Here is a 26,583-nt window from a genome sequence, read left to right as displayed (position 1 = left end):
AGGGTAGCTGTGGGCACCAGCATGGTTGGAAGGAAGAATGGCTTCTGAGTGGTCCAGCCTGCCCTCTGGTCCAGAGACTCTGAAGGAGCCATGGCACTCCCCATGGGATTGGGTCACCCTGGTCAGGGTGGGAAGGATGAGTGGGGTGCTTGCTGCTCTGGAGAAGGGTTAATTCTGGGAGTCAGAGCCTTCGCACCCCTGCCACCCTCCTCCAAGCCTTTGGAATCCTTTAATCAAGTTGGGTGCTGAAATTTCAGCTCTGAAATGCTGCCTTTGTGCTGGCATCCAGGCAGCCGCCCCAGAGTGCGGGGGTCACTTTCTCGGCCCCATTTCTCTAAATGGTGCCTTTGTTCCCTGCTGGGCCGCTCAGTATCAGATGTGATTAAAGGGAGATGAAGCTTGGGCAGGAGGGGAAGTTAACCCTTAGGGGATGCAGCGATGGGAGAAGAGGGTGCTTTTCCTTTCCCCTCACCCTCCGCATTCTGGTGCTCTTGGGCAGCCCCTCTTGAGCTGGCCAGGTCTGGGTTTGTCCCCCGTGTAATACGCAGTCACTTGCCAACGCCAGAATCTCCCACCTCCTTAGGCCGATGGTCATCTCATCAGTCATTTAAGAACACCTGACTCCACAGCCGCTTCTGTGCCAGAGCACATGGAAACCTATGTTCCGTGTGTACAACCTGCTAATGCTGGCTTCCGCTTTTGTCTTCCCCACGGCCATTTCCCTGCTGCCAGCACCAGTAGTGATTACGTGGCCAATCTCATGCGGTTGCAGGTCCCTCTCTCGAAACCCCTGCATCTTGCCAGCTGTGAGCATGCAAGTGGGCAAATGCCCTGCTTTTCAGAAGGGCAAGCGTCAGCATGGAAGGTTGGTCTGAGGTCACTCCATATCTAACAGTGCTGGGGTCGTAGATGGAAACCTAGAACCAGGAGAGGGTCTTAAAAGAGTATTGTCAAGTCAAAAAAAATTATAATTTCTGGTCTAGTAGGGCTAGGGAATGCCCCACACCACACTGCCCTTGGTTTCACCGAAGGGATTGGCAGTCTCCTGACACCTGTGATGGGTCAAGGACATAGTCCGGGTGTGAGAAGAGAGGTGATGGCAGAGCGGCACTCAGTGGCACATGCAGTGCCTACACCTTTCAGCCTTCACTAGTGACGTCGATGACAATACTCCAGTGGAGCCTGGAAAATGGCTTCCCAAAGCCTCAGGCAATAGGAGCCTCTCCTCAGAGGCCTAAAGGATATAGACCGCTGGCAAAGCCAGCCACCAGGACCACAGTGGGATCGTTCCTACTGTGGGAATGTCCAGCCAGTGGCACTTCCTGTCAGAGCAACTTGGAAGAGATTTCCCCTGACCCAGGTGGGGTGAGCTTGCCAGTGTTATAGGTCAAGGCCAGCACTGAGGACAAACTCTTGGGGAACACAATGGACGGAGCTTCTTGGCTTAGACTGAAACAGGTTGCTGCTGTGATGGCTCAGCTAGATGCTGGCATGGGTTCTGGGAGTGGTGTGTGTGTGTGAAAGGGTGCAGCCACAGAAGATGGACTCTCTGCATGTCCATGCTGTGTGTGTGTGTGTGTGTGTGTGTGTGTGTGTGTGTGTGTGTGTGTGTGTGTGTGATGGAGGAGTGTGGCCACAAAAGGTCCACCCATCCAGTCTTTGGAACCAGGTCTGCTCACCTAGGGATAAAGAGAGAGCAGCCCACTGCTGCTTTTTGAGTTCCTGGCAGAGTCCCCCGTCACATGAGCAGAGTAGCCTCAGTGAGTGGAGCAGAAGGTAGTTAGAGCCGGGCCTGGGAAGAATGGGTGGCCCCTGTGTGTGGCTCCCGAGGCTTTCAGATCCTGGGGCACAGGTCTACCCGTCAGGAGGCTGGCTTCACCCACCACCACCCTGTCCTTAGGGGAGAAAGATTCTAATAACCTCTCACCTCTGCACTCTCCCAGCTGCTTGCAGAAAAATCTCTGAAGAAGCACAAAGATGGGGGTAAGAGACCAAGAGACGGGCCAAGTCAGGCCACCAAGCAGGCGACCGGAAGCTTTGATTTTATTATTTGGAGTGCTTAATGCAAGTTAATCCGAGCTGGAGTAGCTAGAGGAGGGGTAGGAACATGGCGACTACGGAGATAAATAAGGGGACAGCGGTGTGTTACATGTGGGCTGGGCTGCAGAACAGGAGGTGGGGAGACAGAGCTATGGGCTTTATTAAGGTCTCGCTGGGGCAAAGGGCGCAAGGCGAAGGTGAAATGTACATGGCAGGAGTTTAGCAGCCAGCCTGCTGCCGGCAGCCTGGGTGCTGGGCTCTGAGGCTAGGGCCCGTGCCCTGCTAACTCTGAGCCCGGGAACTTGAGGCCGACAGTCAGGAGGCGAGAAGGCTGGGTGAACTGGCCTCTTGAGTCTTTCCTGGAGCCCCTGCCTCCTCCCCTGGGGTGGGCCTTGAGGTGTGGGAGGTGATGGGGAAAGAACGTGGGGGCTCTCCTCAGTTAGACAAGGGATGAGGTTATTGACACAGAATTGGATCTGGGGACCTCTGCCAGTTCCTTCCTGCTTCGAGGTGAGGAGGGGGCAATGAAAGGATCAGAGCTTCCATCAAGGATCCCACCCTACTCTTCACAAAGCTGTTCAAAGCTGTCCTCAGTGAGTCCTTAGCAACAGGACAGAGCCAGCTCCAGGCTTTGAGGCAGGTCCCTGGGCCGCCTAGCTGTTAGGCACAATGGCACAGCTGTTAGGCACAGTGGCACATGGGCTTTTGAGCCCTTTGCTCTCCACAGAGAAAACAGGAGAGGTGAGGCCTCCTACCCTAACGCTTCCCGCCTCCCTGAAGGAGTGAGCAGGACGTCTCAGGTCCTGGGGTAGAGGGTCATTTCTGGGGATGGGTGGCCCCTCACCCTCAGTCTGGGACAGCCACCAAACTCATCTGCCAGCTCAGTCAGGGCTGGGCCTCCAGAGCCAGGGTGGGTGGAAGTCATCAGGGCAGGAGCTGTCAGAAGCCTTCCTGCTGCTGTCAGCCTCTGCGGCCTCCACTACCACTGCCAGGCCTGAGGCTGATGAGGAGCAGGACACACAGGCTGGGGGAGGGGGCCCTGGGGCCAGGTGGGGACTGGTGGTGACAGGGTCCCCTCTAAGGTCGGGACAGAGTCGTATATACTGGCTGCTCCCAGTGTGTGGGACTGTGGGATTGGGGCCCCGAGGGGCTGGGGTCAGAGATGGCCGTGTAGAGGGGCCGCTGAGAGGGCCCCATGTAGGAAAAGGCTGAGTAGAGGCCAGAGGCCTGGCCTGCGTGGCCATAATAGGGTCCTGAGGGCTGATGGTCAGAGTAGTCAAACTGGGGTCGTGAGATGGAGGGGAAGGCGGAGCCGTAGTGGGGCAGACTGAGGGAGGTGTAGGCGATCTGGGAAGTGGACGGCTGGTCGGTGTAGTGTGGGGGTCCCTGGGGGCCTGCGGTCTCTGTCTTCACCTGAGCTTTGGCATCCACACCAGGGGGCGAGACTGTGGGCAGAGCCACGCCTGGCGGCTTGGAGATCCAGGCAGAGTGTCCACTGGCCACAGCCAGGGCACTGCCCAGCCCGTAGCCAGCTGCTGAATAGCTACCCACATGGCCTGGGTGCCCATTGGGTGGCAGGTACTGGTCCAGCTCAGTCACATCAAAGGTCTCCATGTTGGACATTACCTCGTGGCTGATCTCCCCGATGTCCACGTTGCCAAAGTCGATGTGGGGCTTCCCGCCCTCCCCCAGGGAGCGCCCATCCCTTTTGGGGTCTGCCTTGCCAGACTGCAGCTCTGTCTTTGGGGTAGTTGGAGGGGTAGGAGGGCCATGGCTCTGGCCTGGGTAGAAGAGAGAGAAAGGAGCAAGAGTGAGCAGGCTGGAGGCAGATGGGCCCTAGAAGGCCTCATGGCCTATCTCCAGGCAGCAGGATGGATGCTGACTTCTGAGACTAGCTTCCCTGACATGCCGCCTGACTGCTGACCCTACTAGGCCATGCTGGGCCCTGCCTGTTCTTCAGAGCACCCTTGATGTCTGTTGGTCACTCTCCCTGCCTGGCCCTGCCCGCCCTGTCTACTTTGAACTCTTAACACCTCCAAACAGTACTGTGTCCTCCTCAAGCCTGCCTACTCCCTGCCTGCCAGCCTGTGCTCACAGGGGCACTTAGATTTCTTTTGCCTGTTAATTTTCTCATCCATACATCACAGCAGGACGCTCAGGGCACTGCTAAGTTCTGGATGCTGGGGATAAATGGAAATAAACCTGAACCCGATCTCTGAGAGCTTGTAGCCATGGAGAGAAAAGAGCCCCTAGAGCAGGAAGTGCTGTTGTGAAGGGACCTACAAAGGACTGTGGAAACTCGGGAAGGAAGCCACCTGCTGCCTGAGGGATTTGGGGAAGTCTCAAGAGATGCATCTGGATATTCCCGAGGCTGCGAAGATGAGATTATGTGTGAGGAAGGTGGCTAGACTGAGCATTCCATCACAGACAAACAAATCCATGGCATCGTGCAGCTAGCAGCTGCTCCAGGCCTCTGCCATCACTGGAGGCCTAGCCAAGTGCTTTGAACCTCAGGAGACCTTCCCAGGCTTGAATTTTGGCTCTGCCATTTACTGTGCGGCCCTGGGGCAAACCTTCAACTGTTTCCTAAGTGGTTTGACAGTGAAAAAGCAGTGATGAGAACCAGGGAGTCCACACATTGCCCAGGGGGCCTAGACATTGCCTCTCGGGGAGCCTAGAAACTGCATCTTGGGGAGCCCTCCTTGATTACAGTCTGGATTTGGTAGTTTCCTGGAGACACTGCTGGACAGACAGACACTGCTGATAGGCAGTGAAGATAGGCTCTGAGTGCAGATAGGCTCCTCATCCTTCCTGTACGTCATTCACTTGATTCCACCCTACTTGTCCCTCTTAGACAGTAGGCTCCCGAGCCAGGGACCATGGGCTTCTCTTGGTGGACTCCTGGTGTCCTCTCCGGTCAGTGCCCGACACGAAGTAAGACTTAGCTGGTCTTCAGATGGCAGAGCTCTCTGCCCATTGAACACTTTCTGCACGCCAGATCGGCACTCTGCTCACGAGGAGCCCAACCACTGGGGTCAAGACCTCTGCCGCTCATCTCTAGGACGGACGATGGTGATCTACCACCCCCAGACCTGCCTTGCTGAACATCCCTTTGGGGATTGGTTGGTAGGTGGAAGGAATCAGGATACACAAGGCAGCCAGCCTGTGCCTGGTACGCCATGAATGCCCAGTGTCGGCTCCCATCCTTAATGAGACGTAAACATGAATGGGCTGTTTGGCCCCTCCGTGGCGTGAGCTCAGCATCATTCCAGGACGGGAGCTGGGAAGAGGCAGATTCCTCTCCCACGCCTGATCGCTCTCTCTGTCTCTTTGTCTCTGTCTCTCTTCCCCTCTGTTTTGTTTCATTTTAGATAGGGTTTCTCTGCATATGTCTGGCTGTCCTGGAACTCCCTCTGTTGATCAGGCTGGCCTCAAACTCAAGATTCACCTGCCTCTGCCTCCTTCGAGCTGGTACTGGGATTAAAGCTGTGCGCCCTCACCTCCTGGCTTTTGTTTTGTTTCTCCGGTTTTGGTTTGCTGTTGTTGTTACTCATTTCTCAAAAGCATCCTTCTGCCTTTTCCCTGTAACTACTTTGGCCTCTTCTCACCGCATGGCCTCCGAGGCTTTCTGAACTGGCTTTCTCTGCCCAGCACCACTGTCCCACCAACCACCATAAGCTACCAGAATCCCCACTGAGCCGCCTCTGGATTCTGTACTCCAACTGCTCATCCTTTACTGGGTCACAGCTCAGGCTAGGCAACTCTGCACTCCCCCAACCCCGCTGCCATCAGCAGCTCCCATCCCAGCACTCACCTGAGGGGTGCTCTGGGTTCCCGTCTGACATGGGGGAGCCTTCTTCCGGGTGCCGGTGGTCCAGGTGGGCACTCTTGTAGTGGGCCTGGATGGCAGCGGCCCCTCCTTGTTCAGCCTCCCCGCCTGGGCATTCTGCCTCTCCCTGGGCTGCCTTTCCGTTCTTCCGCCGCCGAGGTTGGTACTTGTAGTCGGGATGGTCCTTCTTGTGTTGCATCCGGAGCCTCTCGGCCTCCTCAATGAAGGGGCGCTTGTCACTCTCATTCAGCAACCTGAGGGTGGAGGGCGCCAGAGCTGGTACGGGTGCTGGAGCAAGCAAGCAGGCTAGCTTCCTTCTGAGTTATGCTCCCAGGATGGGGCACCCAGAGGGTAGACCAAGGTAGGGCTGTGCCCTATGGTTTGCTCTTGGAAAATGCTGGACCAAGGAGCCCCAGCCTGAGAAGGATGTGGTCTTTGTCCCCTACCTCTCAGTGGCTGCAGAGAGCGCCAAGGGCCAGCCCCTGAGCAGGCAGGCAAAAAGGAGTTACGAGGGACAGGTTTCAGCTCAAGGACAGGATAGTTTGCCACTGATGCTGTCTTCAGGGAGAACTGGCTGCCTCTCTGGAGGGTGAGCTCCCTGGCCCCTGGAAGTGTGTGGAGAGAAGATGGCCGGGGAGGAACCTAGTCCCTGCTTACTTACTAGCTGTGTGCCAGGCTTTGCACAAGTTACTTCTCTGATTCCGAGTCTCTTCACCTATGAAATGAGGACGCTAACACCTACTTCACCGGGTGTGGGGTCACCAGACATGCATATAAGAAGAGCCTAGAGAAAAATAGGTGCGACTCTAACGGCATTTGGGGAGGAGCTGCGTAAGAGAGCCCAACTCTGGAAGAATGATTTGGGTGAACTTTTAGTACGGTGAGATGAGGGTTTTAGGTGTGAGCCCCTTCAATATGGGGCAGGGGAGGAGGCACTGTTGAAAGAGAGAGAGAGAGAAAGAGAGAGAGAGAGAGAGAGATCCTATAACTGGGACCTGGGCATGATAGAGGGCAGAGGAAGCTTGCGTCTCTTCCCAGACTACTGGACAACCTGTGGCATGAAGGAGCCCTCCTGGCAGTGCCCCCACCCACCTTCAGCTTCAGGTCATGGTTAGAGGATAGAGGGTGGCAGGACCTACTTGCCCCAGGGAAAGGAAGACAGGGTGAGGTGCCATAAAGAGGGGGAAAGAACAGATCCACAGACTCTAGACACAGAGAACACTAGTCCACTTTAGGGGTCTCTCTCTCTCTCTCTCTCTCTCTCTCTCTCTCCAGCAGTCCCTCTAGCACACCCAATCAGTGCCCTCTTCTCCTAGGCAACAGAAGACCAAGCCCCCTCTCCGGGCTGGTTATGCCAGGCACTCTCTAGCTAGCGGCAGCATTCCTTTGCAGCTTAACCTCCTGGTCTGCCCTGCACCCACCCAGCATTCCCCAGAGGACCCTCTAGCTGAGCCGGACTCCACTAGCTAAGGTCAGTGTCCTTTCAGGACAGATGGGGACTCCACAACTAGGCCTTAGAAAGGACCACATAGCAAGGTGGTGGCTTCAGCCAGTATGGGCTGCTGCAGAGGTGGCCGGTGACCCTGGACACTCCCAGCGTCCCCTACCCAGTGGACAACCGGAAATCACCAAGAATATGGCAAGGAATGTGGGAGAGGGCTACACAGACCGGAAGAGCGGGGAGACTACAACCACAAAAGATCTCACCGTCACCTCCCAAGCTGCGTTGTACCCAAGTAGCCCTAGCGCAAACCTTCTGCGCAGTTCTCCTCGTCCACCCCACCCTACCCCCACGGCCAACCCTTAACTCCTGTACAGGTGCTCACACTCACTGCTGCCCTCCTCCACCGTCACCACGTCTGTCTCCGCAACCCCCCAAAGCTCAGTCTTCATTTGCTCCTGCCTCTCGGTTTGGAGTGGGTGGAGAGAGAAGAGAGGCTGCTTTCCATCCCCGTGGGCAGCTCCTGGTGGGTCAGTGTTAGATGTGTCCTCCAGTCGTGCCAACAGCATGAAATGACTGGCCAAGAGCCTGTGAGGCTTGGTTCTGGGGAGGCTGGAGGAGCCCCCCACCCCAGTAGGAGGAACTCCAATCTCAACCTGCTCCCAGTTTCCTGTGTCAAACTGTGCTTCCCACAACAGCTGAACAGCACGGAACACTGCATGGCTCAGCGTCTAATGGTTCCTCCCCAGATGGCAATCAAGGCATTCACCTTGGATGGAGCCCTCACACAGCCCCTAGGACCTGTGCTCAAGCACATTGATCCCAAACGAATATGTAGCTTCCCCTCGGCTGTGTTTTTGGGGCTGTTTTTCCAGTTCTGTCTATGCTCCCGATGCTCTTGGAGTCGTGATCTTTGGGGAAGTGTGTTTTGACCCCTGGAACAACTTTGGCCAGTCCAGCCCACATTCAGGTGTCTCCAAGGACCCCCATCCAGGGCCCAGGTAGCCACCACCTGTTGGCACAGCCTCGTGTCATTGTTTTGCCACTCCCCATCCCTGGGGCCGTCTTGCTTTCCCTGTCCCTATGGACTTCTGAGTGGTAGCCAGAAACAGGGCTGCCTGAAGGGAATAGGTTAAGGGTTCCAGAAGGGGAACCAGGACAGAGCCAATGGAACTCCTTACTTTATTGGCCACAGAGGGTGCTGGGAGAGCAGGGTCCACCTCTCATGGCCCAGTCACACTCCTAGATGGCTCCCGGGGGAAGGAGTTGGCTGCCACTGCTGTTCTTAAGCGGAGCTGGACTCTGAGTTCATAGCAGCTGGCCATCCAGCTACGGCCTGGTCAGAGCCGAGGACTGAGAAGGCTGGGGGAGGGGTTCCCGGGCCTTCAGCAAGCGCATGGTAAGGGTAGGCCAGGAGGCTGCCTGCAGACAGCTCTGTTCTTAGGGAACAGATTGCTCCTTCTGTGACTTCAAGCCTTCGGTCTTCACTCCGGACTAACAAAGTGGAAGGGGGGCGGTTTCCTCCAACAGACCCCAGGTCTCCTTAAGCATGGAGCCGTCCACGCTCCTGTTCTCTGCCCAGCCCCACCACTCCAGAGAGTGGAGGGTGACCCACCACTGCCACTAGGGATAATGCGGGGCTAACATTGGGGACTGGACTCCGGCCCTGGCTCTGTCGCCGGCTGACCTAGGTAGTGTCTTTCTCCTGGACAGTCTAGCGGGGGATCAGGTGACCACAGCAGTCTAGCATCGGCTGGAGCCCTTGTTCCCTTTGGGCCTGGCCCTGGGTGCCCAGCAGCGGGTTAGGGGCGCTCCACGCATCTGCGGAGATTTGGGCTAGAAGAGCATAGGGGTCAAAATTGCTCCCTGGGAAAATGTTGCCCCAGAGGCTTGAGGCCAGCGGAGGCAGCCTGGGGCTCTGGAGAGACCCTGGCAGGAAGTAGGCTTCCTCCTGGCTAGGGTGTTCAGCTCCAGTTCTTGAACACGGGGAAGAGGTTGCTCAACCATTGGGTGGCGCCCAGGGAAGGAAGATGGCGCTGGAGAAAAGTTGGTGGCTTGGGGACACAGCTGGAGGGGAAGGCCTCTCTTTGTGTGCCCTCTCCTGGGAATAAAGACGCCCTCAAGTCTAGAGGCTGGGGTCGGGAAGATCCCCCAGGGCAGCTGCAATTGGAGACCCTGTGGGAGCGGGGAGCGAAGTTCTTCACCGTCCGCCCTCTCTGGGTTCCTTGTTTCCCTCCCACCCCGATCCTAGCCCTCCATCTAGCTGCTTCAGGTCCCCACCGTCTACAGTTAGACCAGCTCTTTCCCAGAGTTTCCCGCATCACCCCCTCCTTCGACCACTGAAACGCGTGGGGCGGCACATTGCGTGGACACGGGTGTGAGTGGAGGTCATGGGCAGAGGCCTGGTGAGAAGCGTCCCTCCGCGTTGACTTTCCGGCCCACCACCCACAAAATTCCAACCACGAGGGGGCGCCTTCCCGTCCCGCCGTCCCAAGACGGGGAGGCACAGCCTAGGGCCGCTGGGGTTCTGAGTTCCAGGGGTGGGCAGCCCTGGGTAGACGGGGTGGGCGAGATCCCCAAATCTGGCCTTCCAAAGAGCCCCCGAAACTTCCAAAGATTGATCTCGCCTAAGGAGAGGGGCCTGGGCGATCCTGCCCCGGGGTCCCAGGCTAGCCCTAAAAGCCCTCGAAGCCAGGGCCGGCGGGGCTGGGGCGGGGCGGCGCTCACCTCCAGAGCTTGCCCAGCGTCTTGCTGAGCTCGGCGTTGTGGAGGTGCGGGTACTGGTCGGCCAGCTTCCTGCGCGCGGCCTGCGCCCACACCATGAAGGCGTTCATGGGCCGCTTGACGTGAGGCTTGCTCTTGCTGGCGCCGTTGACCCGCACGGGCATGGGCACCAGGGTCCAGTCGTAGCCGCTGAGCACCTGGCTGACGGCCTCGCGGATGCACACGGGGAACTTGTCATCGTCGGCCTCGCCGTCCTGCTGTTCCTTCTTGACCTTGCCCAGCTCTCCGGGCCCCGGGCTGGCTCGCAGGCCCGAGCCACCGCCGCCGCCGCCGCCACCGCCGCCGCCGTCGGGTCCCAGCGACGGCGCGCTGCCCGGAGACAGGCAGCGGGGTTCCTCGGAGCCCACGGGGCTCAGCTCCACCTCCGAGAGGTCTTGCTCCTCGGCCATGTCGCTCCCGGCCGCCGCCGCCGCCTCGGCAGCCTCCCCCGGGCCCGCCGCCGGGGTCCTCGCGAAGAGCCCAACGCCCACCTGGACGGGAAGGAGGGCGCGATGGAGAGGCGCCCTGCGCCACCCTGGGCGGGACTCGGATGCAGTCCCGAGGTGGCGGCCCTCCCTGCCCGCGCTGAACCCACTCGGGCCTGGGCCTGTGCACATGCCAGACCCTAGGTGGGTGCGTCCCGCCTCCACGTCTTCCCCCCCCCCATCCCAACCGTCTCTAGATGTGGGTGGTGGTTTTTTTTTTTTTTCTCCCCTTAAACCTCCTCTTGGGTGGAGGTTTGTTGATGGAAAGGAAGAAAAACGGACCCTTTATTCGGCTCTAATCCGGTCCCCTGGAATTTCCCACCTTTTCTCTCACCTCTCCTTCCCCTCGTCTGCCCTGACAGTCTAGGAAAGCTGGGGGGGGGGTGACACATGCCTGCCTGTGGGGTATCAGCCTTTCCCACCACCCCAAAGCTGGGGTGACCCAGACTCCTGCTGGGCCCAGGGGAGCAATGCGCACTCACCTCCTCCGACCTCTCCTCCAGTCTGGGGCTCGTCCTGAGGAAGTGGAAAACCGTGTCCCAAGGTGTGCGGTCCAGCTCGGGGCTGGGGAGTGACGCTGATGGACTGGGAGGGAGGGGCTGGGGGGCCCTGAGCCTCAGGCCACTGCCTTGTCTGGACGGAGCCTGAATCCTCACCACCAAACACCCTGGCTGGACAGCCCGAGACTGACTGAGCGACTGAGCCGCTGCAGACGGCTGGGGAAGGAAGGAGGGGGAGGGGAGGGGGAAAAGGAGGGAGGGAAGGGCAGAAGGTGGAGCCTCCAGCACTGCCTTCATCCCCAACACCCAGGACGCCTCCACTCTGCCCAGCCTCCCCCCCACCCCCCAAGCCCTGCGGCCAGCACTGCTGCCTAGGCCCGTCTCCGTGGACTAAGCTTAGGTTTGGGTAGATGGTGTGAGGGCCGGGGTGCTTTAGGTCTGGGGAGGGACAGATGCAGGTGGCGCAGTCAGAACCTGTCGCCTGGGACTCTAGACCCCGTGCCTCTGACAGTGGCACGGGGGGTGGACAAAGGACTGGAAAGTGGGCAACCTGAAAGGGTCACAGCCTGCGTAGCTCGATTTAAGAAATTCTGCTGAGTCCCACTGTGTGCTGGGCGCGGCTGCCAGGTGCCCTTCACCCTGTCACCCTCCCCTGTCCTCTCCTACACAGCCTGCACAGCAGGAGCGCAGCAGCTGGATAACTTTTGCCCAGAACACACGCCCCAAGTTCGGTCTCTCTAGATACCAGCATCCAGAAGGCTGGACTGGTCCAGGGGAGAGAGACACAGGGGGCCGAGATAGGGTGGGAGTGGGTACGGTGAGAAGGGCATGGAGGACGTTGGGGTCTCACTTCCGTGCTGGCCTCTTCCTCTCCTGGGAAAGGGAAGGGGTGGAAAAGTCCCAGCCCTGGACGTCATGGAGTCGCTCGCTCTCCCTCCGACCCCCCTTTTCTCTGCCCCTCACTCCTATCCTTTGTTCTTCCTGCCCATTGCCCTGGCCCTAGGGCCCCTTTCCCCTCTCCTTTCCCTTGTCTCACCTCCACAGGTTGGTTTCTCTTTCTCTTCTCCCTGAAGGCGGCACAGCCTTTCCTGGTTGAGTGGCCAGGCAGAACTGGGGTGTCCACAGAGTGACAGAGCAGCCTGGGCCACACCAGTGACAGTGTGTGCGGCTTCTCTGTCCCTCTTAGCTTGGGCAAGGCCCTAGGCCCACACGGCACAGGTACTTTCTAGAGTCGGGCTGGAACCGGGGTCCGGAGAATCAAGGCCTCGTGATTGGGAAGGCCCCAGGGCGGATAGTGAGACACAATGAGATAGTCACACAGGGCAAAGGCATGTCGAGGGGGTGGCAGACATTGGTAACACACACTCACACATGCTTGCGCACACACAACCGGCCAGACAATTGGGCCAGTGTGTCTGGGGCCGCGGAGCCCAGTGAATTAGGAGTTTGATAAGGGTTTTCTCTTTCTCTCGCTCACTGGCCTTGGACAATCTCCCCCCAGTTTTCCTCGACACCACCCCCCAGCGCTGCCAACCCTCCTCCCCCCGCCTCCCTTCTCTTCCCTGTGCCCAGACTCTTGTTCGGGGCCTTGAAACAGTGAGCTGTCTTTGTTCGAAATACAGGTGAACGGCAATCATGTGATTAACACACACACACATAAAAAGCTTTTTAACAGCGCCCGCCCGGCCTCAGAACTGCCCGGGAGAGAAGCCGCCTTGGATGGACAGAGGGACCGAGCAAGAGAACATCCAGCCAGTTGTGTCCGGGGCTCCCCTGCAGCGGTCTCCGACGCCTGCTGCTGTCTGCCGGCTGCCTGCCCGCCTGGCATCTCTCTCCCGGTGGGTCCCTTGTTCATCCCTCCACCCTTTGGTCCCTCCTCTTGGGGGGAAGGTCCTCCCTGCTCTCTGTGTGTCTGTGGCTGAGCCTGAGACCCCTGGGGCGTGGAGGAGTGCTGGGGGGGGGGAGCCCAGGAAGCTGGGAGGGGGTGATGGCGGCGGTGGTGGTGGTCTCACAGCCGCTCCCCTCCTTGGTCCCCTGCCACTACCCTCTTGGGTCCAGCCACCAGGAAGGGGTGTGTGGGGTCTACAGAGGGTCACACCTGGTTTGAGCTCCCTCCCTGTCTCTCCCCTGCACGCAGGTTCCCCTGTGGTCCCTGCTTGGATGGACCCTCCCTCCCTGCTGAGAGGTGGTGCAGAGGCAGGCAGGCCTCTGGGGGAGGGGGCAGAGGAAGGACTGTGTGTTGGCTGAGGGATTCCCCCTGTGGACCAGACATCCGTGACCAACAGGCTGGCAATCAGGATGCCTTCTACCTTGTGTTAGGTCTTAGGGACTCAGCTTTCTCCAGCAGGGGAGAGCGGAGCTGCTCCCCCCCCCCATTTTCTCTATAGAGTAAGGAGAGAGGAAGTCATCAGGCCTTGGAGACACCAGGGTGACCAGGAGGGCCAGAGCCACCATCTGCTTCTTTCTCCAGCTGACAGCCAGAGGGGAGGGGCTGCTTAACTCTCCGTTCCTGACTCTCTCCCAAAGATGCTTGTGACCCCAGGTCCCACACCCTATCAAAGCTGCTCGGAGAGGAGGGCTCCTCCCCACCGTGGGTGAGGGGTGACGGGTGTAAGCTCCCCAGCAGAGGGCCAAGGCCCGAGTGTGCTGGAATCCAGGCTTCCTGCCACAGGCAGGAGTTCCAGGGTCCAGCTCAGGTCCCTTTAAGATGGTCCCAAATTTCTTCAGAAGACGACCCTTGGGAGGAAGAGGGGACCTGGAGTCTTCCAGTCAGACTTGAAGCCCACTCATGATACATCCAGGCAGACTCACCTCAGGTCAACAGTGGCCTTAACCTTTCTTCTTTGGGGTGCTGTCTTGCCTGGCAGCAGGCTCCACCCATGCTCCTCAACCCTAAGCCTAGGCTCCTTGTTTATCACATGGCAGAGGAAGGCAGAGGATATACAGAGAGGGGCAAACCCGCTGTTTGGCAGAGCCAGGGCTCCTGAGTGAGGATGGCTCCAGTAAAGTTTTTGCCTGAGGCTCAGTTTTCTTTTACAATCATCTGTCTTCCAGCTCCCCTCATAGGACAAGGACAGGAGGAGATGAGGGGACACAACGAGGGCATCCACCACCTCTGATCGCAGACGTGTGGACCACGCCTCTGTCGCGAGGGGCCTGACATTCTCTGCGTTCCTGCCAGGTTTGTTTCCTGGCGCCTGCTCAGGGCTGGGCCCATGCTCGGAACCACTCACGGAGGTCTCACTGTGCAGACTCAGCTGGCCTTGAACTCTCCAACCCCCTGCCTTAGCCTCCCAAGTAGCCAGGATTACAGGTGTGCGCCACCTGTAACCAGCAGTGTGGAGTAAAAGATGTTGGAAATCAGTTTAGACACCAGACTGGTCCCTTCAGAATGGGTTTCTGGGAAGGAGAGGGCAGGCACTCCTTAGTTTTAGCTTTGCAATTCCCTTGGCAGGCTTTGGTTTCCTTAAGGGGGGGGGTCCCTGGAGCTCCAAGGCTGGGAAAGGCCCCCTGCCTGATCCAAAATCTCTAAGAAGAGTAGATAGGACTTGGACACCGAGCCAGAGAGCCGGTGGCCAAACTTGTAGGTTTACAAGACTTAGATGTCCAAGGCGTTTGAGGGCATCGCAAGAGAAAGGCCGTGGGACGTAGAGGCTGAGAGTCAGGGTTAGAAATTAAGTGTAGTCCTGGCATCCCACTGCCCCTTGGCACCTCAGCTTGCTCTTGGGAGTGCCTGGGGCTGATGTGTACCCTTGAATACTTTCTAGGCCACCCCATCTTGGCAAGGCTGTGTCTTCCTCCAGTTGCGTAGGGAGGTTCCGCCATTTGTATCCATGGGGCCCTGGGCAGGTTATTCTAGGAATGCTGGCATTTGGTTTTGCTCACAACAGTGCTGTCGATTTCATACATTTGCTGTCTGTGTCTTTGAAGTGTATGCGTATAAGGGAAAGAATAACTCGTGCTCACATGGATTTGGTCATTTCAGCTGTAGGCTCACCTTCAGAAATTCGGAGCTCTGCTTGCTTTTCGGCAAGCACCCACATCCAGCCCTCACCCTCAGGAACTGCTCATATGCCTCTCCAATCCCAGCTTGAGACCTGTGAGGGGGGCCTCCACTCTGCGCCGCTATAACACGTCCTTCCAGAGTCTCCCCGACCACAGAGGAGAGGGAGTACCTGCCCGGCTCTTGGGGTTCCTGATGTCTGACTCCACTCTCTCAACTACCTCTCTGCCTGAATCTGGTATCTCCAGGGAAACTGAGGCACAGAGAGGCTGGGGGCGGGGCATGTGCTCAGCCAGCTGTTTATGAAAGGCTACGAATTGAGACCTGGGGTTTATGTCTCCAATTCAGTCCCCAATGGCTGTCGGCTGTCCCCAGACTCCAGGCCACAAGGGCCTATCCGCTCTTCTCTCCTGCTGGGGATGGGCTACGGACCTTGCCCACCCAGCCCTCTCACTGGGCCTCTCCTGCCCTCTGCCTTCTAATCCTTGTTTGCAGCTCAGCTAAGAGGTCCTCTTCTGGGCACTTTGGCTGGAATTCTTTCCCTTCTACCAATGGAGAAGCGTGGATGTGTGCTTCCTGTGCCCTCTCTTCTGGGCCCAGCTTGGTGCTCATGCCTGCCATCACTTCCTGTTGCAGGACTCAGTTCTCGGTTGCTCCACAGCCCACCATGCCCTTCTGTGATGATCCTTGAGTTGAGCTGCCACCCAGGGAGAGAGAGAGAGAGAGAGAGAGAGAGAGAGAGAGAGAGAGAGAAAGGGAGAGAGAGGCTGGAGTAGGCAGGCAAGGCTTCCTGGAGGCGGAGGGCCTGTGTTCTGAGGCAGGAGGACTATGTTCCAAGACCTGGCCAAACAGGGGCTCTGGCACCACCTTGTTTCTGCCTTGAGCTGGAGGCCATTCCAGAGGCCCAGTTCTTCCTTCTTTCAACCCCACCCTCTCCGGGAACAAGGAAGTTGGGGCTGGTGCCCAGTGCCGCCTAGGGCAGCCTGGCCTCTGCCCCCTTCTTAGAAGCCCTCAGAGACAGAGACTGCCCGTTCCTGTCATCAGACTCAGCTGCCTGAAAGCCCTTCCTGCTTTCTGCCCCGAGAAGCTCAGTCGCCATGCCTTTGTGACTGCCTTCTGTGCAGGGCAGGGAATGGGGCCAGGAGCTGGGCCAGGAGGTGATGGAGCTAGCCCTGGCTTTGGAATCAGGGTCTGTTCAACCAGACCAGCCTGGAACCCCAGAACATGGCATAGCCAAGTCCTCCACGGACGGTGTAGACTGGAAACATGCCTCTGGAGCCCAGCTGCTGCAGACGCCTGGGTTGCCCCGGTTACCTTCCTTTCTCTCTGGGCCTTGGTTTCCCCATTTGTAGAATAAGGGGTAGGCAAGATTATCTTAGAGCCTTGATAGCTTGTGTCATGCTTCATAAGAGGACGCCAGTGCCCTGCCCAGGGCCTATCCTTTGCGCTTCTCAGCATACCCCCGGGTCTCTTCCTGAGAGTCAGGGTCGTGGGCAGACATTGCATTCTTTTACAGTTGCAGTATCTTTCTTTCTTTCTTTCTTTTTTTCTTTCTTTTTTTCTTTCTTTCTTTCTTTCTTTCTTTCTTTCTTTCTTTCTTTCTTTCTTTCTTTCTTTCTTTCTTTCTCTTCTTTCCTTCCTGCCTTCCTTTCTTCCTTGTTTTTTTTCTTTTGTGTTTTTTCGAGACACGGTTTCTCTTTGTAGCCCTGACTGTCCTAGAACTCACTCTGTAGACCAGGCTGGCCTCCAACTCAAGGATCTGCCTGCCTCTGCCTCCTGAGTGCTGGGATCACAGGCGTGCTCCACCACTGCCTGGTGCAGTATTGCTTTTTTAATGATGTGTTGAAAGTTCAAGGTTCCAGAGTTAAGAAACTGCCTTTTGCTTAAAAAATGAAAGCTTAATTGTTGTTTGTTTGTTTTTGTTTTCAGAGACAGGGTCTCACTGTCTAGTTCTGGCTATCCTGGAATTCACTATGTAGACCAGGCTGGCCTTGAATTCACAGAGGAACCCTCAATTTTTTTTTTTTAAATTAATGTCCTTGTTTTGGAACAGGGTTTCACTACATAGCCCAGGATTTGCTTGCTATATAACCTAGGCTGGTCTTGAACTCACTGTCTCCTGCTTCAGCTTCTTCAGTGCTGAGATTACAGGCGAGTCCCACGACAGCACGGTGGTGTCTTTCTCCTAATTAACCACTGTTTTGGTGGCTGATAGTCTCACCGTTCCAGAGTTGCTGAGGGTGGCCTTGCTCAATGCCTGAGCAAGACGTGGCCTTCCCCAGTTCCGCCTCGGTTGACATTTTCTGGGTGTCAAGCCTTGTCACGGGGCTTGGTGGCCCTCCTGCCTTTAGAGCCTTCACTTTCTGTGATTATGGCATCTGTTCTCCCTCCAGCTCCTTTCCTCCGACCTAAACCCCCTCCTGCTTCCTATTCCCCCACTGCCCATTCTGCCTCTCAAGAGTAGACCGAGAACGGCTGGGACGGCTGGGACCTCAGCTCTCCCATCCCCACACCGAGCTCCCAACCCCTGGACCTCAATTTACCCCTCCCTTTGGCCTTCTCTACAGCCAGGTCCACCCTCCCACCCCACAGGCCAACCTGACTTCCGCCTCCTGCCTTATCTTTTTCCGTTGTGACCTCGGAGCTGGGTTCCGAGGCCCTCCTTTGTGGGCCTGCATGATGAAGGTCCCCAGGGAAAGAGTGAATTGCCTGCATGTAGGCGTAGGGGTCTTTCGGTGGCCTGGGAAGGCCTGAGCTAGCACCCAAAGTGCAGAGCTGTGGGTGTGAATCCTGCACCCCCACTTATCTGTGTTTCAGCAAGTGACTTAAGGTCTCTGTCTGTCTAAGCTTCTCTAGGCTGAGGTCAGGATTGAGGCAGATGGTGTTGGTGGACATTTGGGACGGCCCTTGGATCATGGCGGAGGGCCAGTCAATGGCAGTCACTGTGGCTAGCTTCTGTCACAGGTTGGTTATCTTGAGCTTCACAGTGGTCACTGCTGCTTGTCCTGCCACAGCACTTTTTCTGAGTGTCTCTTGTATCTGCTCCCATTAACCGGAACAGGGCAAGGCCAGGCTCCCAGCCCAGTGAACCTCACAGAAAGGGCAGCAGGTGACAGAGGTTGTGGGATTGTCTGGTTTGGGACCGGACATCACTGTGTGACTTCTGCCTCCAGGTCTTCCGAGGACATACTCAAGGGGTCCCGCTGTCTGTAGGGTAAGAGAAGAACTTACAGATTTATTGGGGAATTGTTTTCATTCATTCATTCATTCATTCATTCATTCATTCATTCATTCATCCCCATATACTCTCTATGCAACATGGTACAGATGTGCAAGGCAAGGAAATGGTGACAAAAGAGGGAAGGACCAGGGAGGGAGACCTGGAGCAGAGGGACATGGCTGTGGACAAAGGCTGCCCGTGGCCACTGGAGGTTTCAGTCTTTTTACTGCTAGCTGACAGCGTCCTGGGCTGTTGAGGTGGACAGCTGACAGCGTGCCACTTGGGGTTCCTTGTCACTGTTCTCAGTCATCCAGGGTCCTATCCAAGACTAGGCTGGTTGTGCATAAGCCCAGGACGATGTTTGCTCTTTTTTTGTTTTTTTCTCCTCACATTATTTATCATTATCCCCTAGAAGTACAAGCGCAGTGATCAGAGAGTTTTTGGCATTTGTGTGACTTGGTTGATGTCATCTTGTAATAGAAGAGGAAAGTGAGTGGTGCAAAAGCTGGGGCACCAGAGCCAGAGAGACCAGAGTTCAAGCGCGGCCTTTGTCCCACTTACAGGTCAAGGAGGCTAATCTCCCCGCACCCTGTTCTCCTCATCCGTAAAATGAGGATGGCGACACCAGCCTCAGGAGAGACTGTTGCAAAGGTGGACAGGAAGAAGGAAGGGCGGGTACTCCGTAAGTGCTGGGACAAACCTGGATGGGGGGCTGCCTTCTCCGGGTCATGTGGACTGTAGATTAGTCTCTAGCATCTGCTGGCTGACTAAGAGACCTGGGCTGTTGTGTCCCTTCCCAAGTGAAGAGGCCTTGGGTCAAGCGCAGGGTCTGCGGGACAGGCCTAGGAGGCGTGTGTGCCCACATTGAGGAGCCGGGCTTCACCCTGGCCACGCCAGCCACCTGGGCTCTGCTCTTCCGTCTCTCTCGCCATGAGTTGAGAATCAAAGTGAGTGCCTATGTGAGGCTTAGATCCAGAGGCTTTGGCAGGTGTGCCGGGAGGAACTGTCCCCCACTCTGCTCCAGCCCCAACTCTTGCTGTGTGAGTGAGCTGCCCTCTGTAGGCGCACCCCCTCATTTCTGCAAGGTCAGAGGGATGGCCTCTGACCCCTCCAGGGGCTCTGCCCCATTCAGCATCAGGAGTCTTTGGCTTCTACAGAGAGAGGCGTGCATCTGGTTTTGTCCCACCCTTAGGCTGCTGCTTCTGGGCTAAATGTGTGAGCCTACGGCAGGCATACCTAAGCGTTGGCTGAGCTCTGAAAACCCTCCTCTCCCTCCCTCTATCCCCTGCAGGCCTGTTCCCTGGCCTGGGTCATGCCATCCTTGCCAACCATGTTGGGCAGGACCCACCCACCCACACATGCCCCCCCAATGGGTCATTGCTTAGGGCTCAGTATAATGGTCAGGTCCACAGGATCAGCCCTTTCCTCTGATGGCACACGGGACTTTTCCCTTATATCAGCATATTGTAGCTTATGATTGTGTGTTTATTGCCAGCTCTACTCGGTCCATCTTTCCCAGCGGAGAGCTGTTTTATGGTTGCTCCGTGATTCCTGGGGGAGGGGTGGTGGTGGTGTATGGCAGTGCCCAGGGGATGTCATTTGTGAGGAGAAAGCCTCAGTGGTAGAGGCATGGGGAGCTGGGAGGAGACCAAGGCTTAGATGTGAGGTTTCTCTGGGGTCCCTTGTACAGTAGAGGGAGCTGATTTGGCCCTTGAGCTCTTCTTTTCCTGGAGCTGGGGCCATGGAATGGGGCAGAGTTTCCTGGGGAACCAGGCCCCTGATATCTAAACAAGGGGAGGAGGGGATAGAGATCCGAGCCTGCTCCACCCTCACCAACACCCCCTCCTTGTAGCCAGCAAGGACAGGGCAGATCTGTCAGCCTCAGAGGCCACCCGCCCTCCAGGGGACCCAGCCCTGAACCCAAGGAGTCAGGGCAAGAAGGGGGGTGGACAGGAAACCCCTGTGTCTTCCCCTCCTCCCTCCTGTCCCGCCCTCCACCCCCATTCTGGTGAGAGCTTGCAGCCCCAGGCCTTGGCACTCTGAGGATGTGGGTGGGGATGGGGAGGGGGGGCATGGCAGAAATCCTGTTCCTACCCAATCTTTTCCTCTCTGGGTTCTTGGGTGGGTACTGCCCCATCAGCCCCTGGAGTTGTTCCTGGACCTTGATATAGAGGGACAGAGAGAGGAACACAGTGGGCGCTGCCCCCCCCCCCGAGCCCACCCTGCAGGAGGAAGATCAGGCTGGGACCTACAAGCTTTCCCCTGGAGGCCAGACCCTTCTGGGAGCTGCAGTGGTCTCAGGAGGGTACAGGCCTTCTCCCTCCACTGCTGCTTTCTTTAGCTGCCTCGGTACCCCAAAACCTGGTGTCCCAACAACCTCTCTGGGGAATGTGTAGATACAGATTGCCAGGCCCCATCTGAAGTTACAGATTTGGATAGAACTTTGCAATTTTAAAGGCTCAGCTATGAAGGTGCACCCGGCGGGGACATTTTTGGAGCATTGCTGCTTTCCAAGTGCCCCTCCCCAGCCTCAAAACTTCCACCATGTGGACAGCTCCCTCCCCTGGGCTGTCTGGGACAAGGGTGGCTACAGAAAGGGGCCACTTGGGCTGTAAGGTACATAGGCTGTGTGGATCACGGTGTTGTCACCTGCCGAGACACAGACGAGCCTGGGAATTCAGGTCTGCCTATGGCTGTCTCTGTTTATCTTTCCTTCTTTGACACTGTTACTCTTGACTCTGTTTCTGCTTTCTTTGATTTTTCTCTATGCTGTTTCCTCCTTCTGCCTCTCTTACTTTGAATCCATAATTTGTTGTTCCCCTTCCTTCCTTCCTTCCTTCCTTCCTTCCTTCCCTCCTTCCCTCCTTCCTTCCTTCCTTCCTTCCTTCCTTCCTTCCTTCCTTCCTTCCTTCCTTCCTTCCCTTCCTCCCTCCCCCTCCTTCCTTCCTTCCTTCTTTCTTCGTGCCTTTCTCTCTCTCTCTCTTTCTTTCTTTCCCTCTTTTTCTTTCTTTCTCTCTTTTTTGAAACAGGGTCTTTCTATTATGTAGCCTTGGCTGTCCTGGAACTCCCACGTAAACCAGGCTGTCCTTGAACTCACAGAGATCCGCCTGCCTCTGCCTCCCAAGTGCTGGGATTAAAGGCGTGGGCCACCACTTAGTGGTCAGTCTGTCTCGGGCCTAAGGTCATCTCTCTGTCCTCGCTTCTATTTATCCAATGCATCATTGCCTTCAAGGGGTCTGTCTCTCTCTAGGCTGCACTCCCATTCCTTCCTTCAGGCTCCACTCTTTTCTCCTTATCTCTCCTTATCTCTATCTGTTTTTCTCTGGGGGTGGCAATGGGGTTGCCTGGAGGTTAGAGAGCAAAAACAAAAACAGTCATGGAGGGAGATGACAGGCTGGAAGAATCAAGTTTTTTGTGAGGGACACCAGAGAGGGCATTCCTCAGAGGTAGGGCTGTCCTCCTGGTCTGACCTCCCAAGCCTCCCTACCTGGCTCAGGCCCATGTTTCCTTGCTTCTCTCCAGGCCACCTGTATGCCCTGGGTTACCTGCCCTTCCCTTGGCCTGAGCCCAGCACCAAGCTGGCTTTGCCCACTTCCAGCTCTCCCCCACCCCCCACACACACTTTGCCCCTTGGCTGCCTGTCCTGAGGTAGGACATCCAGGCTCCCACAGCACTACTGTCTGTTGGTGGCAGGATACAGGCAGGGAGGAAGGGCCAGCCTGGATGAGTCTGGGGTGGAGGGGTCAGACCCGTCCTGGCGACAAGCAAAGGACGTAGATGCGTAGATGCGAACAGGTGCCCCAACTCCGTGTGAGCCCAGGCTGAGTTGCTGGCGGGGGAGGGGTCCCACAGGCAGGCCTACAGATCTGGGAGCATCACAGAGAGACGGAAGGCCACTACCACAGACAGAGGCGGGAGGAAGGAGAGGGCACCTGTACCGGAAGCCACGGCCCTGAGCACTGTGCTGTGCGCTCACTTAGAATGGAGGGGGCAGTGTTCTTTCCTCTCTGGGCCTCCGTTTCTCCCTACAGGCAGCAAAGGCTGGCTGCGGTGGCATTTGAAGCCCCGCTCTCTTACAGCCTCTGGTGGGGGGTGAACCCTTTATTCACAGAGTGATTCCTGCTCCAACCCCTCCACCACCACCCCCAGCCTTCCTCCAATCTTGGAGGGTCCAAATGGCAGGGCAGTACCTCTCCTGAGCATTGGCTAAAGCCCTGACTCCTGTTTCTTAATCCCTTCAGGGCTAGCTGGCCCTCCAGCTACCCTTCAAAGGGCCTCCAGGGGCCTGGGGGGCGGAGGATGTTTCCCCCTGGCCCTGGGGACTTTGAAGACCCTTGAGCCCAACTACAGCTGCAGAGACCTTCTGTCCGCAGGGCCTGTCTGGGAATTTTGGGTACAGAGCAGGGGTCTAGCTCTCAGGCAGGCCGGGCTGGGTCTACTTTCTCACCTTGCGACTTGATTACAAGGGGCCCTGGACTGGAGGTAGCTCCTGTCCTCCCAGGCCCTACTCTGATCCCTGCCGGTGTTTGGTGGCGGACAAGCAGAGGAGCAATCAGAAGGGTTAAGCCAGGAACTCTTGGGATGGCTCGGACCATTCCTCCAGGAGGGAACAAGGGCCCTATTCTCTGTGTGGGAATTAATAGCAAGGAGTCGACTGGGGTGTCATTCAAGCCCTGATCAACTCTCAGAGGAATGCGAGAGAGAGAGAGAGAGAGAGAGAGAGAGAGAGAGAGAGAGAGAGAGAGAGCGCAAATGGAGGAGGCTTAACGCACAGATATCAAGAGAAGGGCATGAGGGCCTGCTGGCCAACCCCTGGCATGTGGCTACAATGCCCTAGAACAGATCCTACCCCCAAAGATGTTTCCATGTCTCCACGAAGCAGGGAGACCTGGTCTGGTCTGCCTCTCTTGTCTTTTATCATTCCCAAATGTCTGTGTCTGCACCCTCCATCCCGTGTGTCCTTCTCTCCCAAAGCCTGGAGCCTGTCAGGACTGGCTGCTGCTCCTGCTTCCCGGGCCTCCACCTGCCCCTATCTTTGCTTAGGGGTTCTGCTGTGGAAAGCCAGCCTGTGTTCCTGCGCCGTACCCTCTGTCCTGGATCCAGGAGCTCCCCTGACCCAGCTCCAGGGTCAGCTCAGACACATACCATCAGGTGACTTCAGGCTCCTTTAGTTTCCTGCATGGGAGGGGGGCAACCCAGAGGACAAAGCTCATCAGCTGCTGAGCCAAGCCTTCCGGTGTCACCCACAGCCTGGCTTGAGGCTGAGGCCCAGCAACCCCCAGAGTCATCCAAAACGTCACAGCCCAATGCAGGCCTTGGAGGCCCTCCAGGCCACACTTCTAGTTTTGTGGGCACCCATACAGAGGCTTGGAAAGGCACTAGCTTGCCCCAGGTCGGAGCTGGGCTGGCGCTGGCCCAGGCCATCTGTCTCCAGATTGGTGTCCTGAACCCCTGGGTAGAGTTTTACCAAACACAATGTACTCAGACTGGGGCAGAAAGAACTAGAGCTGCAGAGGGGGCAGAACACCTGGCTGTGTTAGCCAGACACCACCTCTGGTTCTCTGACTCCCTGTGCTACGCTTAGCTGGCAGCTTTGTTCTTGAGTAAAATGAGACGCAACGGAATGTAACCCTCAGCCCTGGAGAGAGCCACCGTGTGCTGGGTTTTTTGTTCGGTTTTTCTTTTAGTTTTTCTCTTTCTTTCCTTTTCTTCTTCTTCTTTTTCTCCTCCTCCTCTTCTTCTTCTTCCTTTTTTAGAGGACAGAGTCTCTATGTAGAGCAGGCTGGCCTTGAACTCACAGAACTCCAGCTCCACCTGGCTCTGCCTCCCCATTGCTGGGACTGAAGGCCTGCACGGCCATGCCCAGCTGCCTGTTGCTGTTTGTACACCAGTATGCCTGCGTTATTTGGATTGAAATTATTTATTTAGTTTATTTGGTACTAGGGTCAAACCCAGGGCCTTGTGCTTTTGAGGCAAGTACTCTTACCGCTGAGCGCCAGCTCAGACCCTGGCTCAGGACTATTGTAATTCTTGGAAGACTGGGCAGTACCCAGTGTCCTTGGGCATGATGGTTGCTGCGTAGACCATCTGACTGCTTGCAACCGCACCTGGCAGCCCCAGAACCTGGAGTCCCGGCGGGTTCCCCGGCTGCAGTTTTGGTGGGGTGAGTTCCTGGTGCCCAGACCTCCCGTGGACCAGTGTCATTCTGTCTCTGGTGACCCTCCCTGTTCCCACCTCCCTCATGGCCAGGAGTATGGTGCAGAGTCCGGGGACATTGTGTGTGTGACACAGGGCAGCTCTGGAGTGCTTCAGGCCTCAGCTTCCTCCCCCGTGAAGTGATCGGCCTTAGTCGTCCCCATAGGAACCGGGGCATGGGGCAGCCTGGCTGTACCCTCAGTCAGGAGCTGGAGTCTGGAGAAGAGGGGACTCCCGGGGGCACCAAGAGGTGAGCAGGGTATACCGACCTTTCCGCATCGGGCTGTGTATTAGTTGCTTGTCTCGACACTATGACAAAACACCCGATAAAAGCAGCTTAAGGAGAAAGGGTTTATTTGGGCTCCTACCTGGAGGGTGCAGTTTGTCATGGAGAAGTCATGAAGGCTGAGGCACACATACACACATGGGCATATAAGATGCCCGTGGAGGCCAGATCAGCGTGCCTGCTGGAGCAGTTGTGAGACGTCACAGGCAGTGTGAGTTCCCTGATTCGAGTGCTAGGAAGTGATTTTGGGTTGTTGGCAAGAGCGACAAGTGGAGCCATCCCTGTAGGCCTTAAAAACTTTCTTCTCTACATTCCGTCCAGCCCATGGCATGGCACCACCCATACTTAGGGCGGACCTCCCTACCTCAGTCAAACCTAGATGGTTCCTCAGAGCCATGCCCAGAGACTTGTCTCTTCAGTAATTCCAGATCCTGCCAGTTCTTCATGGACTGGCCCAATGGCCTGTAGAGGAATTCCCGGTGGCAGCCCCAAAGGTGGACAGCATGTGGGCCAGGCCTGTTCCAAGCTCTTCCACTAACCCTGTCCAAGGGATGGAGATGCTACCTAGAGATGCAGATTTGCACAAGGCTGAGGAATGGGCACCCAGGGTTTCCTGCCAATCTTGGAGCTGTGGGGTGGGGTGGGGGGGTCTGGTCCTTGGTGAATGCAGGCCACAGGACAATCTAAGGGAGGCCTACGAGGCCCTGCCATCCCTCAGCTCACGCCCTTCTTGGGTGACTCTGAAGGTGATGGCCTCGGCATGCTTTGTCTTCCCGGCCTGGCGTTTGGTGGAGACTCGGTGAACTTGGGATTGAAGGATGCTGTTGAGCGAACCTAACTGCTGCCAAAGTGGAGAGAAGAGTAGGGGAAGTCTGGGTCTCGGTGGGAGCTGAGAACAGGGGAGGAGCAAGGAGGGGTGCTTGATGGCTGCCTTGGGCAGGGTAGCCGAAGGGGTGCTGGGGAAGATCAGAGACGTTGGGACCTTGCAGTCCTGTGTCGTCTTCAAACTCACGCTGCAGGCTCTTTCTTGCACACCAGTCCGCTCCTCTCTGCCCTGGCCTTATCTAGAAAGCAGGGGTGGGTGGAGTTTATTCCTGCAGTTGCCACAAGGCTCATGAGGGGTGGCTGGTGGGCACGTGATGCTCCTGCCACTGTGCCCCCTGTCGTGCGAAGAGAGCTTCAGAGAGAAACACGCAGGGGCCTGCTAGGTCCAAGAGAGAGAAAAGACAGATGTTGGTAGCTCGTCTGTGAGGACACAGGAGCCCAGCTCTGCCTTGCTCTGAGGTACTCAGATCTAGGGAAGAGATGGTTAAACACTACATACCAGAGGTCAGCGTGGCGTGGAGGCAGTGTTGGGCATCTTTTATTATTATTATTTTTTTTAATTTTTTTGAGACAGGGTTTCTCTGTGTAGCCCTGGCTGTACATGAGATAGACCAGGCTGGCTTTGAACTCACACAGATCCGCCTGCCTCTGCCTCCCCAGTGCTGGGCTCAAAGTCGTGCGCCGCCACAGCCAGCTTGCGTCTGGCAACTTCTAATTCTTGACCCCGGAGCCTCACAGCCCAGGGCTTGTAGGAGTCTTACTGGCGTATAGAATTTTTTGAGACTGGAAGGAATAATGCCAGCCACAGGATGTACAAAGCAGGGGCTGGGGGACGCTCCGAGAATAAGGGGCTTGGTGTGGAATCAGAAGCAGCAGAGTTTAGACCCCCTGGACTTGGCGTGGCAGCAGGCACCTGGGATCCCAGCGCTGGAGGCGGGCCTCTGGGGCTTGCTGGCTTGCCAGTTTCAACGGGAGATCCTGTCTCAAAATCTGAGG

General features: G+C 56.9%; 1 protein-coding gene and 1 long non-coding RNA gene across 3 annotated transcripts in view; one reads left to right on the top strand and one right to left on the bottom strand.

The window, feature by feature from the left end:
- Positions 1-2,295: 2,295 nt before the first annotated feature.
- On the bottom strand, positions 2,296-12,267 carry Sox10 (SRY-box transcription factor 10). 2 transcript variants are annotated; one of them, XM_021628556.2, is made up of 5 exons: positions 12,095-12,267; positions 11,041-11,274; positions 10,038-10,564; positions 5,855-6,123; positions 2,296-3,821 (listed from the first exon to the last, which is right to left on the bottom strand). In XM_021628556.2, exons 3-5 carry the CDS (start codon positions 10,481-10,483, stop codon positions 3,118-3,120), a joined length of 1,419 nt encoding a protein of 472 aa, XP_021484231.1. In that variant the 5' UTR covers positions 10,484-10,564; positions 11,041-11,274; positions 12,095-12,267; the 3' UTR covers positions 2,296-3,117. The 2 variants fall into 2 exon arrangements, with proteins under 2 accessions (XP_021484231.1, XP_060245047.1); XM_060389064.1 differs by lacking the exon at positions 12,095-12,267 and adding an exon at positions 11,804-11,905.
- A 349-nt stretch (positions 12,268-12,616) lies between these two features.
- LOC110541858 (uncharacterized) overlaps positions 12,617-26,583 on the top strand; it is a 50,375-nt gene continuing 36,408 nt past the window's right edge. Inside the window, exons 1-2 of the long non-coding RNA XR_009593652.1 lie at positions 12,617-12,896; positions 14,113-14,239. This is a non-coding gene — a long non-coding RNA (uncharacterized LOC110541858). The remainder of the gene's footprint in view (positions 12,897-14,112; positions 14,240-26,583) is intronic.

This window comes from Meriones unguiculatus, chromosome 8, assembly GCF_030254825.1.
Source record: "Meriones unguiculatus strain TT.TT164.6M chromosome 8, Bangor_MerUng_6.1, whole genome shotgun sequence".
Classification (NCBI taxonomy): domain Eukaryota; kingdom Metazoa; phylum Chordata; class Mammalia; order Rodentia; family Muridae; genus Meriones; species Meriones unguiculatus.
Note: the sequence above shows the minus strand (reverse complement) of the source record. Positions and strands in the feature narration are given on the sequence as shown.